Raw genomic sequence first — 19,702 nt, 5'->3', positions numbered from 1 at the left:
AAAACGTTAGAGGCGATCGATAAAAATGAAAAATTTTCTATAAATCTCTTAGATGCAGTCAATTTCATTCATAGAGCTTGGCAAAAAGTTAGCCGAAAAACATTGCAAATTGCTTTAAGCACGGGGGATTTGTAAGGACAGAAAATGATTATGAACCAGACAATGAAATTTCACTTAACGAATGGTTAGAAAAGTATAAAGACTCTGACTACGAGTATGACACAGACGAAGATGTCCCAATGTTGTCGAAGAACAACTTAAAACCAAATTGAGTGATTTCAATTTCTTCGAATATGTGAGCATTGATAATGGCATTCTTACAAGAGAAATGTTGACCGATAAGCAAATTATAGACTTCGTAACCTCATCTACAGCTTTAAGCGATAATGAGAAAGATGACGATTTAGGTGAAACGTATTCTACTGTAGACACTAATGCTGTTCCAACCATTTCTGAAAGGGCAAAAAAAGTGTCAGAAACTCGGAATTTTCTACAATCACGCCAAGTTCCTAATAATATCTGGGAGTCCTTTTGTGATCTTGAAAACTACATAAATAACATCTATTTTTGCAGCAGAAATGTACAAACAAAAATTACAGACTTTATGAAGTAGATTTCAAATTGAATTTTGTTGATCTTTTTGTGTTCTTTTTAGTCATACCTACTAACTTCTACTACTCCATGTAAAAATAACGAAATAAAATACACCACGAGTTTTTTAACGAATCAGTTTTAGTTCATTTTTCAAGTTCGTTATATCCGGACTCAACTGTATAATAGTGTTATTTTACTTCGAAGTCTTGAAACTTTTGATTGCCCCATTTACATAAACAAATCCATCTACTTGAGAATCCGAAACGTAATTAGTCTAAAGCGTTTCAGATATTTTAGAGAAAACTGACACACTTAGTAACAGAAGGGAGTTTTAATTATCATCATAAATGATCTCAGCCATTAGCATGAGAATCTGGATTAAGCCATTAACCTCCTTAACCCCTCTGTTTGTCGAATATTGTTCCCCGTTCTTTCCTTTCGAGTTTTCATGAGCAGGTAAAGCACACAATACGGTTGGAAGAGGCAATACAAATTTCAAGTAATCATTTTCACTTAACTTTAGGCTAATGAGGTATTTATAATTTTAAAGATACCTGGGTTTCATAATGTGGGAATTTATTGACATGACTTCAACCGGCTGCTGTACTAACCATGTTGGATCAATTTAAAAACAAAAACTATGCTACTCTGGCTGTAGTCGAGTCCAAAAAAATGAGGAAATTGAATGGTTTTACCCCTTTTAAAAATATGCATTTAACCGAAATAAAACTGCCACTGGTGCAGCAACTGTGAAACGTGATTATTGAATATTCCAACATCACAAGTTCAAATGTGCAAAATATTTTAAACTTATTGTGAGCCTATGAGAATATGAAAAATCGAATCAATTGCGTTTTTAATTATAGGCATGTGCGCTTTGCGTTTTGCATACAATTTTCTGTTATTGTTCGATGACCGCGACCGAAAATTTTTTTTATTACATTTGTAACCACATCGCTCATGCTATTTCAGTGAAATAAAAGGCATAGCAGCGTGTCACAAATCCTCCATTAAATCCGGTAGGGCCGATTGTTTATGGAAATTCAGATACTTTTCTCGCTGTAGAAGATACAGAGATCTATTAAATTCAATAGAGTTGAAGAGGCAAAAAGAAAAGGATGTCAACTAGAAAATCTAAGTCAATGTTTCGACATGTTTCAATTCGATAAACATGACTAAAGACTAAAGTAGTCACAAGAACGTACCAAAAATCCCTGATATAAAATATTTTGTTAATGCAATGCTCTATTGCTCTAATAGTATTATTGTTCGGTTTATAATAGAAATTAATCTGTTAAATAATTAATCAGCCTGATCTGCTGATAACAGAGGTATTTAACGATAATTCGCAATATTTGTTAGAAAACAGTTCCGCTTTTGAAAACTCGTTCCAAGCCACCGGAGATGTTATGATTCTGTCAAATAATAATTTAAAAAACCCCAGATGTTAACATATTTGTTTTTGTGCTCAATAAGAAAGTCGTTCAACAAGTTAGCGTTGAATGAATGAATTAATCAAATGAAATTATGTTTTGAAACTGAAAAATAAAATTATACTTTGGAGTGAAATTATTTGCATTAATTATTACCTACAATACGATACGCCGCAAAAACTTCTAAAGTGTAAAACGGCGAAAAGGAAAATTATAACTGAACTGCAGTCTAATAAAAATGAGTTATAAATAATCTCCAATTATTTCGTGAGGTTCCATTTATGAGGTTCTTCAGGATTGAATGTTCCATTTGAATAGGCACGAGTTGAATATTGAATTCTTTGCGTGTCTGGTATTTTTTAAAGCATATTTTCGGGAGCATGATGGAAACTGACCGGCAAAGATCGCTGCCAAGCTGGAATTTAAATATGACCCCTTAGCACGCTTCCCAAGTTCCAGATGCGGCCCTCCTATAAAGATTTAAACCTGACGCCAAGCATTGGAAGTTTGACGATCAATTCTCGGTAGATTTGCAGCTAGAGCGAACCTGTATTTTACGAGATTTTCTTTACATTCTTTATCCTTAGCAATATTGCAGGAAACATTGCTTGTAATAAATCGGGTCGGTTTGATATGGTCGGTGAATTTCATTATTGCAAAAAAAGCTGATTCAGGTTGAACTCATTTTTGGTCCGCTCCAGTCCGCTCGTTTGGTCACTATTTTTTCGTTTTTATATGAAGTTCTAGCAAACTTTAAAAACACACATATTAAGCCGTGTACACATCTGAAGACGCGTGTAGTCTGTCTCAAGTTTTTTGGCAGTGACGCAATAATTATCGTTCTTGTTCTATTTCTTGTCCACCGAGCGAGACGGAAATATGATATTATTGAGTTATTTCATGCTATCTGAGATCAAAGTTGTTGCAATTAACGGAAGTACGTAGTGTTGATATTTACCATGTAATTTTCCAATTGATCACTTCAATTTACCGATACAATTTCCATTTGTTTGTGTGTTAGTTTCGGGTTCCGAAAATGCCTAGGAAAGACTCGCCATGTTGTTGTAGTTCCACGTTTTCTTCTTTTTTTCCTTTATCATTTTACTGCAGGTTTACAACTACGAAACAATTCATTATCTCAATTCTGCAAAATTTAATGTAACTTTTTCAACTTAAATGCGATTTTGTCGACCTATTGCGTAAAAAGTGATTTGTTGTTTTATCGAGAAAATGATGTAAACAAACAATGAAAAATCGAAAAAGTTTTTAAAACTTCTCTAAACCCGTGCTGATAATAGATGTTTCAACAGAAATAATATTTTCAAATTAATGAAAGACAAACTCGATAAACATATAAATGAAACATCTATCATTAGAATTGCTTAATGAAATTAAATGTGGATATTTCAATTTTCTCTATAAAACACCAATCCATATTTTACGAAGCCTGTCAACAACATCGCATTTAAATGATTTCAAGTTGTAAAAGTAAGGCCAAATTAATGTTACTATTATTAAATAAAAATCGAAATTTAATAATTATTAAATTGGTAAGCCACGCCTATCTAACAATACCTATCAGAAAATATACGTATAGTAAAATAGTATAGTAATACTGTCACAGCATTGCTAGTTAGAGCTGCTCGCTCCCAAATTTTATTAATTTAAAAAATTATTTGTCGGAGACTCTGATAGACACTGATGTCATAAAGCTTAAACCAAAGCTTTGCCATGTGCCTGAGTGACTCCCTGGATGGCAATAGCCAATCAACGCTTCGACTCGGTTTGTTCGACAAGAGCTCGTCTGAGCGCTGCAGTCGCTGCGAAGCTTTCGTTTCGAGGAAAGCTGTTCAGTCGAATTCGGCAGCCATTTGTATTTTCGATATCGCGAAGTTTCTTACAAATTTATCGGTTTATAGTGGTTTTTTAACAATCAAACTGCAACTATGGCTTTCACGGGAGACTCAAAAGCTCCCTTGAGGACTGTAAAAAGGGTGCAGTTCGGTATCCTGAGCCCAGATGAAATCGTAAGTTCTATATGACCAATAAAGCATATATTTCCCTTCTGTTGCGTTGCCCAACTTATATTAATGTTCTGCAATTCTTGGTCGTTTTGTTTTATTGATTGCGTTATGTGCTTGAAAAATTCACAAACATCGTTAAATGTTTGCAAACAGCCCAAATATATGTAGGGCTATGGGGCACCATCGTAATCTCTAACCTAACTTCTGACCAAAACATTTTCTTTTTCACTTTAGTGTGTTGCAGAAACATATCTCTGTCCTTGTTTGAAATAAAGGCTACCTTTAAAGCTTGGGCATTAAGGCTGAAGGCATTGTTTATCACGTTTTTGTTTATTTTTTATTTGATATTATATATTATATATTTTATTAGATACTTTTAAATGTTTGCAAACAGCACAAATTTATATGGGGACTCGTAAACGCTAACCTAACTTCTGACCAAAACAATTTCTATTTCACTTTAGTTTTACAGAAACGATCTGGCTGTCCTTTTCTGAAATCAAGTCTGGTTCTAAATTGCTTGTATTGGGCTTAAATGCTGATGGCAATGTTTATCAGATTGTTTATTTATATTTAAATAACCAAGGAATTTTGCATCCTTAAACATTTTTTATAAATTAAACTGAAATATCGACCGACATTTCCCGTGTGATAAACAATTATTAAGTTTCCGAAAGTACAACTATGTAATTTGGTTTTTAACTGTCGCATATTTTTTTTTTCAAATACTGCAACATTCATATACATTTAGTAATTACCGACTTACATTACATTAAAGGCTCTTTGGATTTCGATTACCAATTCAAAAGTGCTGAAATGTGATTATGCCTATGATATTAGGTGCACGTGTCGGTTGAGTCCCTGCAAATTTTTAGTTTTTTCTTGTTTTACATTAACGAACACTTAAATTAAGCAGTTTTCGCGCGTTTTGAGGATAGCTCGTCGATAGTCAGATAGCGGAATATTTATTTCTTTCGGAAATTCAACAAAATGAGACGTTGACACGTATTTCACCCATTTATTAACAGTTTTGCCCATAGGAGATATTCATTCATCCACGTTTAAACCGGATTCATAAATATAATGTTTTGCCCAATTTGGGTTAGTAACACCCCTCGAAATTTAGCATGAAAATGGTAATTTTCCTCAAACTTTGTGAGTGTTTATCGGCTTAATTTATGAACCATCCAGAAATTTTTTCGCTGAAACTGCTTAAGGTCAATCAAGACAAAACTAAAAATTCGGACGGATTTAAGCCCGTTTCTTATGCATCCGTTTATACGATGATACGAAAGAGTTTCAACATGTTCACCCTATTTTTCAAAATAACTGCATTAACTTCAACGGGTTGTTTTTGCGCGGGTTTCAAAGCGTAAAGGTTTATTTGGCATCGTTTTTGAAAACGAGAATGTAAACAAAGAAAAATGGAAAAGAGGCGGAGCAATTTAAACAACACAATGAGAAAAAATACTTGCAAGTTGACCATCGAATTTTCAAACATTTGAGAAATTTGTAGTTCTGCTATGGCAACCACAAAGCTAAGTGAAAATAACTTTTCTTACATCAAAGAAGCATTAGAAAACAATTGTTGTGCCTATTTGGATTCAGTGTTTTCAATAAAATTTGGTTAGTTGCAATTTTCCAAAGCTACTTATACTTAATTGAAATTTCATAATTTAGCAAATCTTTTTAAATACCGGAAAACTTTGCTTCGAGCTTTTATATCAAAAACATTAAAAATATCCAATAAAACCAGAACGTTGATTGCTAATTTACTATGCTGTCAATTGATATAAAAAAGCTATAAAACATTTTTTTTTATTTACAGAGAAGAATGTCTGTAACGGAAGGGGGGATCCGCTATCCAGAAACTATGGAGGCAGGACGTCCCAAATTAGGGGGCTTGATGGATCCTCGGCAAGGTGTTATAGATCGCCAATCCAGATGTCAAACTTGTGCAGGCAACATGACTGACTGTCCAGGACATTTTGGTCATATAGAACTTGCAAAGCCGGTTTTTCATATTGGCTACATCACAAAAATCATCAAGATACTACGATGTGTGTGTTTCTACTGCAGTAAATTGCTCGTGAGCCCGGTAAGCATATCAATATTATCGCCAAAACTAGAAAATGCGAAGATTTATTTTGAATATTTAACAATATTTATTGTCTAACTTAGACACAATTCTAAAGAACATTTGTATTGTTTCAGACAAATCCTAAAATTCGTGAAATTGTCATGAAATCCAAAGGGCAACCTAGACGACGATTAGCGTGTGTCTACGACCTGTGCAAAGGTAAAAACATTTGTGAAGGCGGAGACGAAATGGACATAAAAAAGGATGGCGATCAGCCTGATCCCAACAAGAAACAAAGCCACGGTGGTTGTGGACGCTACCAACCGAACATTCGCCGAAGTGGTTTGGATTTAACTGCCGAATGGAAGCACGTAAATGAGGACTCTCAAGAAAAGAAGATCCCATTGACAGCTGAGAGAGTTTGGGAAATTTTCAAGCACATAACTGGTAAGTCGATTAACATTTCCTTTGAGAATATATCAATAAAGAATATTGTATTTTATTATATTGGTAAATTTGCCTATGATAACATGAAAATGAAGTTATATATTCCCATACCCAAAGGTAAGTGCATCACGGTTTTTTAATGGGATATATTTATTTAATATAAATTTATTTGGACAATATTTATATATCAACTATGAACGCGCAGTGGATTTTGTGACATATATATCATAACGCTTCAGCAGACGGTTGTCAATGCAAAGAAAATATTAATTATAATTAATTATTTTCATCATCATATATGACATGACAATTTGCCACACAACTTTGGTTTTATCTGTGGAACTACGGATATTTTCAACTTAAACCGGTAAATGCAACTTTTGTGTCAATTCAGTTTCAACCGACATGCAATTAATTGTATTTGCAGTGGTATTATACTATTAATCTTTTATCTAACTGCATAGATATTAGCGGCAGCTGAATCTGTCATATTCCAATATCGTGGAATGAAAATTTTACAATTTCATTTGCCTATCGGAGCAAACTTGCCCCTTTCGTGTATCGGAACTGTTATGATACGATTCATTAATCAAATTTTCTATTCAGCGGCCTGTGGCCTATATGCAATATACCCGCAGTCGGCATATATAATTTGAAGTTTCGATAATTAAAGAAATATTTATTTGTTTGTTGTTTCGACAGTATTATTTGATTAACTCGACGTCATTTTAATTTTGATTATTAAGTGTGCACTAATTGTCTTCAATGTACTACACTAAATCGATATTCGCAATTATTCATGCAAAATATAAATATTTAAAAATAACTTTCAATACATTACTGTTTAATGTGTTTTTACTCGGGAGTGCTTTGAACTTGCAGTCTTAAAGTTCAAAATCGCATTTTAGAAATACTTTCCAACTGACAATGTCTTCTTTAATAAGCTCAGGATTCGATAACGTTTTCGGTTAAGGAGAGTATTGATAAAAACACCACATTGCAAGTTTCCGATGAAGGGTGATACGCTGCGACAAATAAATCTGAAAGTGATCAATTGCAAAAGTTTTTTCCACGTTTTTCTTCCTCTCAAAAATGTTAAGCGGAGTAACGAATCGTGCATAAGTTTTAACATTACTTTTAAATCTCCATTTTTTCATAATGGTTCCATTTGGTATTGATATTTTTGGTTTAAGGTATGAAATTAATAATAAAGTTAGGAACAGATATCACTGTAGATATTTGAGAATGACACAGCAAATTGTTTTTTTCCAGATTTTCGTCTAGTATTAATGTTAGTCTAGTTAATGTTCTGTTCAATTAACAGAAAGTCACATCATTTAATAAACAATAACATTTTGCAGCACATTGTGCAGCAACATTTTTAAAGTTGAGCATGTTGGCAGTTAAATCATGTTCAATAGTACGGTAAACCGGCTTGCTAATAAATATGCCGCGGACTGACTGTGTCGTATTGTTATTTGTGAAATTCATAAATGGCTAGGCAACACTTTTTGCCTGAGCCTCCTCTTCAAACCTGTGCTTAGTTTTACCAATTGGGAGAACTGGCTGCCAAAAATAGAAACGTCCATTTAGGATAATTGAAACGATTTGTTTTTCAACTTCAAATACATTGTTCATGTTTGCATAGACGAAGAATGTTTCGTTCTTGGAATGGACCCAAAATACGCTCGACCCGATTGGATGATTGCCACAGTTTTGCCGGTTCCTCCACTTCCGGTAAGACCGGCAGTCGTAATGAATGGTTCGGCCAGAAATCAAGACGATTTGACCCATAAGCTGGCCGATATTATTAAAATAAATGCAGAATTAGAGAAGAATGAGACATCTGGAGCCGCTACTCATATTTTAGTGGAGAACGTTAAAATGTTGCAATTTCACGTAGCAACTTTGGTTGATAATGACATGCCCGGTTTACCTAGGTGAGAACTTCATTGAGATTCTAAAGCAATAAAAAAACTGACAATTTTATCTGAAGGGCTATGCAAAAATCAGGAAAACCACTGAAGTCAATCAAAGCTCGACTAAAGGGTAAAGAAGGAAGAATTCGAGGAAACCTTATGGGAAAACGTGTAGACTTTTCTGCACGTACTGTGATCACGCCAGATCCAAATCTACGTATTGATCAAGTAGGAGTACCAAGAAGTATCGCACAAAATATGACATTTCCTGAAATTGTTACTCCATTTAACTTTGAGAAGTATGATGAGTTTATATTTTATTTAAGTTTTTTTGGTGCATCTTTTTAATTTATAGAATGTTGGAGCTAGTACAAAGGGGTCATTCTCAATATCCGGGAGCTAAATACATTATTCGTGATAACGGTGAACGGATAGATTTAAGATACCATCCAAAATCTTCTGATCTCCATCTGCAATGTGGTTATAAGTAAGTTCCGGTCTCATTAATATATTAAAAATCTCATAACTAACTTTCCTTCTAGAGTCGAAAGACATATTCGCGATGGAGACTTGGTTATTTTCAATCGTCAGCCAACTCTACATAAGATGAGTATGATGGCTCATAGGGTTAAGGTACTACCCTGGTCTACTTTCCGAATGAATTTGTCTTGCACGTCACCTTATAATGCCGATTTCGACGGCGACGAAATGAATCTCCATGTAGCTCAAAGTATGGAAACCCGAGCAGAACTGGAAAATCTGCATATTACTCCACGACAGATCATTACTCCTCAGTGTAATAAACCCGTCATGGGTATCGTCCAAGATACGTTATGTGCAGTTAGAAAAATGACTAAGCGGGATGTTTTCATCGAGAAAGAACAAATGATGAATCTACTCATGTTTCTTCCCATTTGGGATGGAAGAGTCCCACGACCTGCTATATTAAAACCGAAACCCTTATGGACAGGAAAGCAATTGTTCTCCCTGATTATTCCCGGAAATGTTAACATGATTCGAACACATTCCACTCATCCAGATGATGAGGATGATGGCCCATTCAAATGGATTTCTCCAGGAGACACAAAAGTTATGGTTGAAAATGGCGAACTTATAATGGGAATCCTTTGCAAGAAGTCACTAGGAGCTTCAGCCGGATCTCTGCTACACATTTGCTTCCTTGAATTGGGACACGAAGTTTGTGGAAGATTCTATGGAAACATCCAAACCGTAATTAACAACTGGCTGTTACTGGAGGGTCACAGTATTGGTATCGGTGATACAATTGCTGATCCAATGACATATTTGGAAATTCAAAAGGCAATTAAGAAAGCCAAAGAAGACGTAATAGAGGTAATTCAGAAAGCTCACAATATGGAACTGGAACCCACCCCTGGTAATACACTTCGTCAGACCTTCGAGAACCAAGTAAACAGAATTCTAAATGATGCTCGTGATAAAACTGGTGGATCTGCCAAAAAATCACTTACAGAATACAACAATCTAAAGGCTATGGTCGTTTCGGGTTCCAAGGGATCTAATATTAATATATCACAGGTTATTGCTTGTGTAGGACAGCAGAACGTAGAAGGAAAACGTATTCCATTTGGCTTCAGGAAGAGAAGTCTGCCGCATTTCATTAAAGACGATTATGGACCTGAATCGAAAGGGTTCGTAGAGAATTCATATCTTGCCGGATTAACTCCTTCCGAGTTCTATTTTCACGCCATGGGAGGTCGTGAAGGTTTGATTGATACAGCTGTAAAGACCGCCGAGACAGGTTATATTCAACGTCGTCTGATAAAGGCTATGGAGTCTGTAATGGTAAACTACGATGGAACAGTACGTAATTCTGTAGGACAGTTGATTCAGTTGCGATACGGTGAAGATGGGCTTTGTGGGGAAATGGTAGAATTTCAATCTCTTCCTACTATCAAACTTAGTACAGAATCTTTCGAAAAACGATACAAATTTGATCCATCAAATGAAAGGTACCTTAGAAAAGTTTTTAACGAGGACACCCTTAAAGATATTATGAGTTCCGGAGAAGTTATTGCTGAACTAGAAAAAGAATGGGAACAGCTTCAAAAGGACAGAGAAGCTTTACGGCAAATATTTCCTAGTGGTGATTCTAGTGTTGTATTACCGTGCAATTTACAGCGAATGATTTGGAATGTCCAGAAGATTTTCCATATTAATAAAAAATCTACCACTGACTTATCGCCTCTTCAGGTGATTCAAGGAGTAAGGAAGCTGCTTAAAAGATGCATTATAGTGGTAGGAGAAGACAGGATCTCCATTCAGGCCAACGAGAATGCTACCCTGCTATTCCAGTGCTTGGTTCGATCGACGCTTTGTTCGAAATTGGTATCTGAACAATATAGACTTACAACTGAAGCCTTTGAGTGGTTACTTGGAGAAATTGAAACACGTTTTCAACAAGCTCAGGCAAATCCCGGAGAGATGGTTGGCGCTCTAGCCGCTCAGTCTCTTGGCGAACCAGCCACTCAGATGACACTGAACACTTTCCATTTTGCTGGTGTATCATCAAAGAACGTAACTCTGGGTGTACCACGTTTGAAAGAAATTATTAACGTTTCCAAGCGGCCAAAAGCTCCTTCACTTACTGTATTTTTAACGGGAGCAGCGGCAAGAGATGCGGAAAAAGCAAAGAATGTTTTATGCCGGCTTGAACACACAACACTGCGAAAAGTTACAGCCAATACCGCAATTTATTATGATCCTGATCCTCAAAACACTGTGATTTCCGAAGATCAAGACTTCGTTAATGTGTACTATGAAATGCCCGATTTTGACCCTACCAGGATATCGCCTTGGTTGTTGCGTATTGAACTGGATAGAAAGCGAATGGTTGATAAGAAATTGACCATGGAACAAATAGCAGAGAAAATTAATGCTGGTTTTGGTGACGATCTTAATTGCATATTTAATGATGACAATGCAGACAAATTGGTTTTACGAATTCGGATTATGAATGGAGACGATGGGAAATTCGGAGAAGGAGACGAAGATGTCGACAAAATGGACGACGACATGTTTCTTCGATGTATTGAAGCCAACATGCTGAGTGACATGACTTTGCAAGGTATCGAGGCAATCAGCAAAGTGTATATGCATTTGCCGCAAACTGACTCCAAAAAACGAATTGTTATCACCGATACGGGCGAATTCAAAGCCATAGCTGAGTGGCTGTTGGAAACGGATGGTACAAGCATGATGCGCGTACTTTCCGAACGAGATGTAGACGCAGTTAGGACGGCATCAAACGACATTTGTGAAATATTTTCGGTAACCAACAATTGGGATTTTTCTGAAGTCACAATTACTTAACGCCACTTGTTTCAGGTTCTAGGTATTGAAGCTGTTCGAAAATCAGTAGAAAAGGAAATGAATGCGGTGCTTCAATTTTATGGTCTTTACGTAAACTATCGTCATTTGGCTTTGCTTTGTGATGTAATGACGGCGAAAGGTCACTTGATGGCTATCACACGTCATGGTATTAACAGACAAGATACCGGGGCACTTATGAGATGTTCATTTGAAGAAACTGTGGATGTTTTAATTGATGCTGCGGCTCACGCCGAAGTGGATCCTATGAGAGGCGTATCTGAAAACATTATTATGGGACAATTACCACGAATGGGAACTGGTTGCTTTGATTTACTACTGGATGCTGATAAATGTAAAATGGGCATGCCTATCCCTCAAGCACAAGGAAGTGAAGCTACCGCAGGAATGTTCTTTGGAGCAGCAGCTACTCCAAGTATGAGTCCTGGGGGAGCTATGACGCCCTGGAATCAAGGAGCAACTCCTTTCATTGGAAATGCTAGTGCATGGTCTCCGCATAGTGAGTGTTATTTTTTGTTTTTTAAGTGTTGGACGCTACATTTCGAAATTGATATATATGTTATCACGTTTTTTGCTTATTTTCAGATCTCATGGGCAGCGGAATGACGCCCGGGGGACCAGCTTTTTCACCATCTGCTGCTTCAGATGCATCAGGCATGTCTCCGGGGTATGGGTCGTGGTCACCTACTCCACACTCACCGGCCATGTCAACGTTTGGGCAATCTCCGGGTTATTGCCCGTCTAGTCCAGCTTTCAATCCATCGTCACCGTCTATGACGCCTACGTCGCCTGTTTACTCCCCCACGTCACCAGGTTTCGCTGGCTATGCTCCTACCAGTCCTGGGGGATATGGACCTAGCAGTCCTGGGTATTCACCAACTAGTCCTCATTATTCCCCAACATCTCCAGCTTATTCGCCAGCCAGTCCACGGTATTCACCAACGAGTCCTGGGTATTCGCCAACGAGTCCAAGTTATTCGCCTACTTCTCCATCTTACAGTCCAACGTCTCCAAGTTACTCGCCAACGTCACCGTCTTATAGTCCGACTTCTCCGAGTTACTCGCCGACTAGTCCTAGTTATTCTCCGACTAGTCCAACTTACTCTCCAACGAGTCCGGGTTATTCTCCTACTAGTCCCAGTTATTCGCCTACTTCTCCATCCTACAGTCCAACGTCACCAAGTTATTCCCCAACTTCTCCCGCATACAGTCCGGCTTCACCAGGCGGCTATTCTCCAGCTTCTTCCTATAGTCCAACGTCACCGAACTATTCCCCAACTTCTCCTAGCTATTCACCTACGTCCCCAAGTTATGTTCCGTCTTCTCCAAGATATACTCCAACATCTCCATCCACATTCTCGCCAACTTCTCCGAGATATTCGCCTTCTTCTCCACAATATTCACCTACGTCTCCTTCCTATTCGCCAGCAAGTCCCACGTACTCGCCTGCGTCTCCAAATTACTCGCCCACATCTCCGAGTTACTCGCCGTCGTCACCTCAATATTCTCCAGCATCCCCAAGTTATTCGCCGACAAGCCCGAGCTATTCACCCAGCAGTCCTCAGCATACACCGGGAAGCTCAAAATATTCTCCTTCATCTCTAAATTATTCTCCGACGTCTCCCCAATATTCTCCTCAGAGTACGAAGTATTCGCCCACTTCTCCGACTTATACACCCACTAGTCCGAGGGGGGGTTCACCATCGTGAATTTTTTTTGTTATTTATATTATACCTATTGCGCCAAAAAAAAAAAAAATTTCAGCAATATATTAGAATTGGATATTATTAAACTGCTAATCAACACAAACTTGTGCTTGAACGCGCATTGGGCCAAAGAGCATATATTTACCTATATTACCTATTTGATTGAGCATAAACTAATATAGAGATGATGTATTTATGTGAATTTGAGAATGATCGAATTTACCTATGGAGCTGATTGCATATATCATGCATTGCATGAAGGTGAAGGCTGTGCGTAAGAAACGAAAAGTTAATTCCATTTAAACCGTTTACTTTTTTTAGTTATGTCACTATCCTATTTTAAAGAATAATGACTTGAAACGTAAAGGACTTCATATATTTTAGGCTAGCCGTAGAATAATAGTTTCAAATATCCACTAAGAGTTTATTTGTTTTTAAAGTAGTTTAGTTTTAAGTGAGCAACTTTTTCCTGAGGATTAGCTTATCTTCCTGTTTATAAAGATACATTGGTAGCTTACTTCTATCACAACTTTAAATAAACATGTTATAACAAATTTCGAAGTTATTTTATTTTAAATTCCTGCAGCTGCCCCTTTGTCTGAGTCGAGTACTAACTGGGCCAACCGATTATCCTCTTTATTTGGCAATGCACGTTTAACCCACATTTTTAAGCCTATTGATGATAGGGTACACGACAAACATAAAATCACATTCGGGCGAAAAATTTAATCAAAATATGTAAATGCTCAGAAACTACGACATTTATATTCAGTCCTCCAGTTTCTTTAATATTTTTCCTATATGTCGGCAACCATGAAAGAATGTAGGAAACAGATAATGTCGCCTCGTATAATTTCTGGATTGGGAGAATTTTTGGAGCAATGTCGCATTTCTAATGAATTGTCGAAAAAACTCCAGCCGGATGAAATATTTTTTTAAATCAGAGAACTGACTGGAAAGTCAGGCAAGGCAACTGAGTGAAACTTGCTAATTGATAGGTAAGTAAGTATATGTAAATTATAATGCATGTATAAACAATTATAATACAAAAAGTTTTCGTATCATCACTTTGTGAAAATGTCATAGTTGATTACGCTAAACACGCTAAATATGCAAAATATTAATTTTAAAATATCGAAATATTCATTATTTAAAACATCTGATAAATTGTGTGAAAAGACGAAATAGTCGACAGTACGCTTGTTTTAATATTTCGCAGAGAAAAAAATACACGAATGATTTTGTAAAAAGATTATCTTTTAACGGACTGGGAATGCTTCGCTTTCGCGTAAAATTGATTCAGACGGCAGTTGAAGTAGTATACGGAAAGTAGCACCAAATAATTCAATCTGGGATAAGCTTTACAGGTCATCCGCATATCTCGTATTTTTTTATTATTAAATTAAATTACTATTTAATAAAAGTGCTAAAAATTATATTATGGAGTGAGCTGTGAAATTTTCGATCGAATTCTCAATTTATTTATCGGAAGGTGGACCTTGTTTGCACAAGGTCTGAAATTTAATTTAAATAATATAATTTTTTATATGATAGTTTTAATGTAATATAGTTTTTAATAATAATAATAGTTTTTTTGGAATTGCCAGGAAATTGGAAAAAAGACTTAAGAAACCACGCTTTCCACCGGTGGCGACATAAAAATATTCTTTATTAAAACATTTCTAACGGCTTTTAGTAATACTTCAGCTTTCCTTCCTTCGATTGAACTTTAAATGTCTTTAAAAAGCCAAAGAAAAATTGTTTTACAGTAGCTATGCATATTTAAGTGATGTGTTTTTCATAGTGATACCATACAGTGTTTATAAGTACTTACATGATCGTAACGGGTTCTAAATTATGATTATTAGGAGACATGGAATGCTGCTTACCTGAAAAAAATAAACATTTCAGAAGCTAATTCAATCAATGAATATAAAAGATAATACAAATTCGATATTTTAATAATTAATGTTATTGTCACTTAGAAGTGGCTCTATGCACTCAAGTGTCTTATACTCAAACTTGTAATGGAAATTGAAAACAATCAATTACATTGGGATTTTTCCTATACCACATTAATAAAATTTGTCTGTTTATTGCAACGGAAAAGCAAAATAAATAATTTCCACGGGGAGCATTGGAGACACAGTTCACCTCTCTGTTTCGCGAAAATGTACCTAACCGATGTTCAACAGTTTCAGCTGCGTTTGAAAAATTACTTCATTCACAGTCGCTTTATGTAAAGCTTTGTCAGTCATTTTGTTGTTCGCAAACTACAGACATTGCTTTTATATTCTTTTTCAAAAATCTATATTTGTTTACGTAACTAATTGAGCTCTATACCTTAGGTTTTTTGCATAGTACTTGTGGCAACGCTAAAATGTTTCATTTTTCCCTATAGATTTCCACTAACATTAATTCGCTTTTGCAAGCTGTAAGGTAAAAGGTATTTCGTGTTTTGCACTTAATAGCTCTTAAAGCTGCTTCTTTTGAAAATACTTCTAAATCAACTTATGTTTTGTAATAAAAAGTTGCTCTAAATGCGTCACTTATTTTGCTTAATTCAAGATTTGCATTTATTGCAAGAACATGCAGTTGCTCATGGTCGAGTTTCCGCATATTGGGCGCAGCATGGCTTCTAAATGCGTTTAAGTATTCGAAAATATATTTTTTTTATCGAAAAGTGATTGTTTGTGTGTGCCGAGCCATGTAATCTCACGCAATGATCAATATCTGTTTATTCAAATATTTGACTTGGTTGGTTCTCTTCATAGCCAACGGAACAAATTCGCTGAACAAACTATGCTTACTTACTTAGGTCAACAGCCCTTGTTTACGTTACAACGCCAACCCTCAAGAGAGTTGGGATCCTTTTCCCTGCTATAACGGATATATAATTTTAAAGTTGACATAATTGAACGTTTTTTTTGCATCAAAGCACTGTTCATTTACATTGCTTCCAAAATGGTTAGCGGAAACAAATCGGGTTTAATTTGTATTAATTGTTAAAAGCAAAGCGAATCGGCTATGTAGGTTGTTATTCATGTTTAGACTTCATATATTTTGGGTCAGTTTTTAATCAATTTACATTTTCCATTAATTGATATATTTGCTTGTGACCACTGATTCAAAACTAGTCATATTCAAAATATTGAATTGATGTGCATAGAAAATTATTACTTTAGAGGAGCAAATAAACCATTTATGCGGCGCATTGATTAATTATAACAGGGATTTTGCATTTTAAGTATCACCTTCAGGATGGATGAACACTATAAGAAAAGAGCATGCGAAAAGAAAGTGGAAGTGGCCCATCCCACAATTAAACACACCACCATCTCCCTATCTTATCTATTTGTCCAAAAAATAACAATTTATCCCCACTTTTGACTTTAGAGAGACCCAAAATTACTTCTAGAGTAAGTGTGGAAAGTTGCTTTTTGATCATGTGCTTACGGTCTGTCTTGTATATCCAACTGATCCAATAAAAAAGAGCAAAAGTGAACTTTTGTTATTTAAAACTTTAATGAACATTTCTGACTGTGAAACGCAGCATGCCGAATTAAACTATCATTTTAACTAAAAAAATACCATTAGAATTTTCGTTTCAAGCCTGGCAGACAGTTCAAGTCTAATTGAGTATGTATGCAATTGTGCTAGTTTGTTGGAGTTGAAATTAAAATGCATGTTCGAAGAAAGGGAATTGAGGACTTAATTACTAAATCAACAAGATGTGTTCCATTAAAACTAGAAATTGTTGCATATTCACCAGCAAGAGTGTCACTAGCGAAATCGTTTGTGCCTCCCAGAATAGTTAACTTCGCTTGAATTAATTTAACGCTAGAGAGGCAAAGCGCTCAAGTCAAGAACGCAGAGGTGACCATATTCCTATGTCTGAGTACTCAGCCAATGTTTTATTAGAATTAATATGATTTTGCTTCCGAGAAATGAGCAAAAACGGGACGGAAAACATGAAATTTTGGCATAATCTGGCACCTCAGTGTCTGATATTTAAATTTCGCTTTCTGGGTCAAAACTACTCGAATTTGCTCGCTCATGTTATAACCGAATCGAATTTTCAAATCTATCCAACGATGCCAAAATTAATTCTGTGGCTCAACTGGTTCTTGAGAAACCTCGAAAAAATGTTTGAGTCCATTTTGCAAGTAAAAAAAAACACAGAAATCTCAAAGTTATTGAAATCATGACTTTTTTGAGAAAACTGTCAACATTTCTTTATTGATGGTTCACTTTCTAAAAAGGTCATTTAGTTCTTTGAGTAAAAATGAGCGTTCTTCCTCGTTTTGCTTCCGAGAAATGAGCAAAAACGGGACGGAAAACATATTCTCGGAACAAAGTCTGAAACTTAAATATCTGATCTATTTAGAATAAATCAGGTAAAAATAGCATTTGCACCCCGAAAGAATAGCCAAGATTGTGTCGAATGGAAATCCAGCAGCTGGTAGAACACCAATCGGAAGACCACCGAAAAGATGGAAGGATAGTTGGACATCCATATCACAATAGAATCAACAACATTGACCAGACGAAATAAATAGACTAAAGGGTCTTAACAAAGAATAATAAGAAGAAGCATTTAATTTGCTTGGTTATCATGTTGCTTAAAAACTGGGCATAACAATACATTGTTCTAATTCAATGGTTCAAATATATTTTGTCACTTTATCAAAGCGAAACAATAAAACTTAAAAAGTCTGCAGGTGACAAGATGATATTCGGTTTCATTTTGTTTTTGACTTTATCATTAAACGAATCTTGATAAGTTGAGGAGCACACAGTGTTCAATAAAATTATACAAAAAAGAATTTGATTATTTTTTTAATTAAGAGAGAAATCAGTAATTTTTTTTGTGCATGTCACCCTGCACATATCCCTATTAGCTTTGACCTGACACAATTATGTAGCTTACTTCAACGCTAGAGTAAGTTAATTAAAATAAGTTTTTTAATATAATGCGAAAATTATGAGGTTCTGTAGGCTTTATGATTTAATTCATTTTTAAGCGGATGAAAACCAAGAGGCTTAATTGCCACTGACTGCCGTAAATTGAATTAAATTTCGTTTGATTGTTGGCAGTTGGAAAATCTCTGTTTTCCCATAGCTTTTGTTTGTTTTCATATACTTTAATCTCTCTTGAAAACATCCAACCGTGAAGAAAAATTAATCGATTAGATTCGCCGTTTTAATTTGCCTGCAGAGACCATTAGTCAACCATTATCGTAAATCAGGTTTGAGCATAACGAAAAAGCTGACATGCAAAATTAAAAGGAAATTAATTTTTAATGCTATTTTTTCCCAAAAAAGGAATTGCAGTAGTAACGGAAAATTGGGATAACATAAAATTATAATTTTGTAAATTTTATGATGTTAATGACTAATAATCTCTAAAGATAACTAGTTTCTGATTAAATCTTACTATCATTTTGTTATTGACTTTGTTAGGGCCTAAGCCTTGCCATTCCCTATAGAAATCTCATTTGTCAGTGCCGGATTTTTTTTTCAAAAGGGCTACCCAGAATGTCACCACCGAATAAGGTCAATTCGTATTTTAACCGATGAATGCGATCCCCAGACTGAACAAGTTCCCAATCGTTAACCCCTTTCAATAAGAGCTTTCTTGTGGTAAACATTGACAATGGAAGATTATCGGAAAATGAAGAAGCATGACAGGGCAAACGATTGAGAATCGTATGAATGCAAATAAAACGATCGACGTCGTTAATAAAAACTGTTATTAATTCACTTTAAATTTAAACCGTTTATCAATATAGCGCTTTTTTTTTAAACTTTACTTGGAGTGGAAATGTGTACTTATGTATAAAGTGATTCGTGTTGGCTATATAAACCACAAAAGGCATGCTGATAATAAAATATGCGTCTGTATTTGGACTCATTCGAATACAGCTAGACAATATATTTTGAGCTCTTTCCCTAGATTGGCTCTGCCTATAAAACTTAAATGACGGAAAATAAAAAAATTGGGACAGATATCCGGAGTCGTTAAAGCCAAAAGGCTCCATATGGAATTATGGAGCCATCTCGGATGTTTATACTACCAATTTAAAATATACCGGCTATTCTGCCAAATTATACAATCTGGAAATTGCCG

The 19,702-nt window shown here is 35.7% G+C and overlaps 2 protein-coding genes across 3 annotated transcripts in view; one reads left to right on the top strand and one right to left on the bottom strand.

Moving 5' to 3' along the window:
* LOC109540490 (zwei Ig domain protein zig-8) overlaps window positions 1–19,702 on the bottom strand; it is a 162,416-nt gene that overhangs the window by 115,491 nt on the left and 27,223 nt on the right. The window lies entirely within an intron of this gene.
* Window positions 3,836–14,126, top strand: LOC109540489 (DNA-directed RNA polymerase II subunit RPB1). The gene is made up of 9 exons (XM_019908900.2): window positions 3,836–4,054; window positions 5,880–6,149; window positions 6,266–6,578; window positions 8,227–8,518; window positions 8,575–8,796; window positions 8,853–8,984; window positions 9,040–11,806; window positions 11,864–12,365; window positions 12,452–14,126. The coding sequence occupies exons 1-9, from the start codon at window positions 3,974–3,976 to the stop codon at window positions 13,573–13,575; spliced, it is 5,703 nt and encodes a 1,900-aa protein (XP_019764459.1). The 5' UTR covers window positions 3,836–3,973; the 3' UTR covers window positions 13,576–14,126.

Source organism: Dendroctonus ponderosae, unplaced genomic scaffold, assembly GCF_020466585.1.
Source record: "Dendroctonus ponderosae isolate FM_Combo_2020 unplaced genomic scaffold, Dpon_F_20191213v2 Dpon_F_20191213_6, whole genome shotgun sequence".
In the NCBI taxonomy this organism is placed as follows: Eukaryota; Metazoa; Arthropoda; class Insecta; order Coleoptera; family Curculionidae; genus Dendroctonus; species Dendroctonus ponderosae.
The sequence above is the reverse complement of the archived record's forward strand: the minus strand, read 5'-3'. Positions and strand labels throughout refer to the sequence as shown.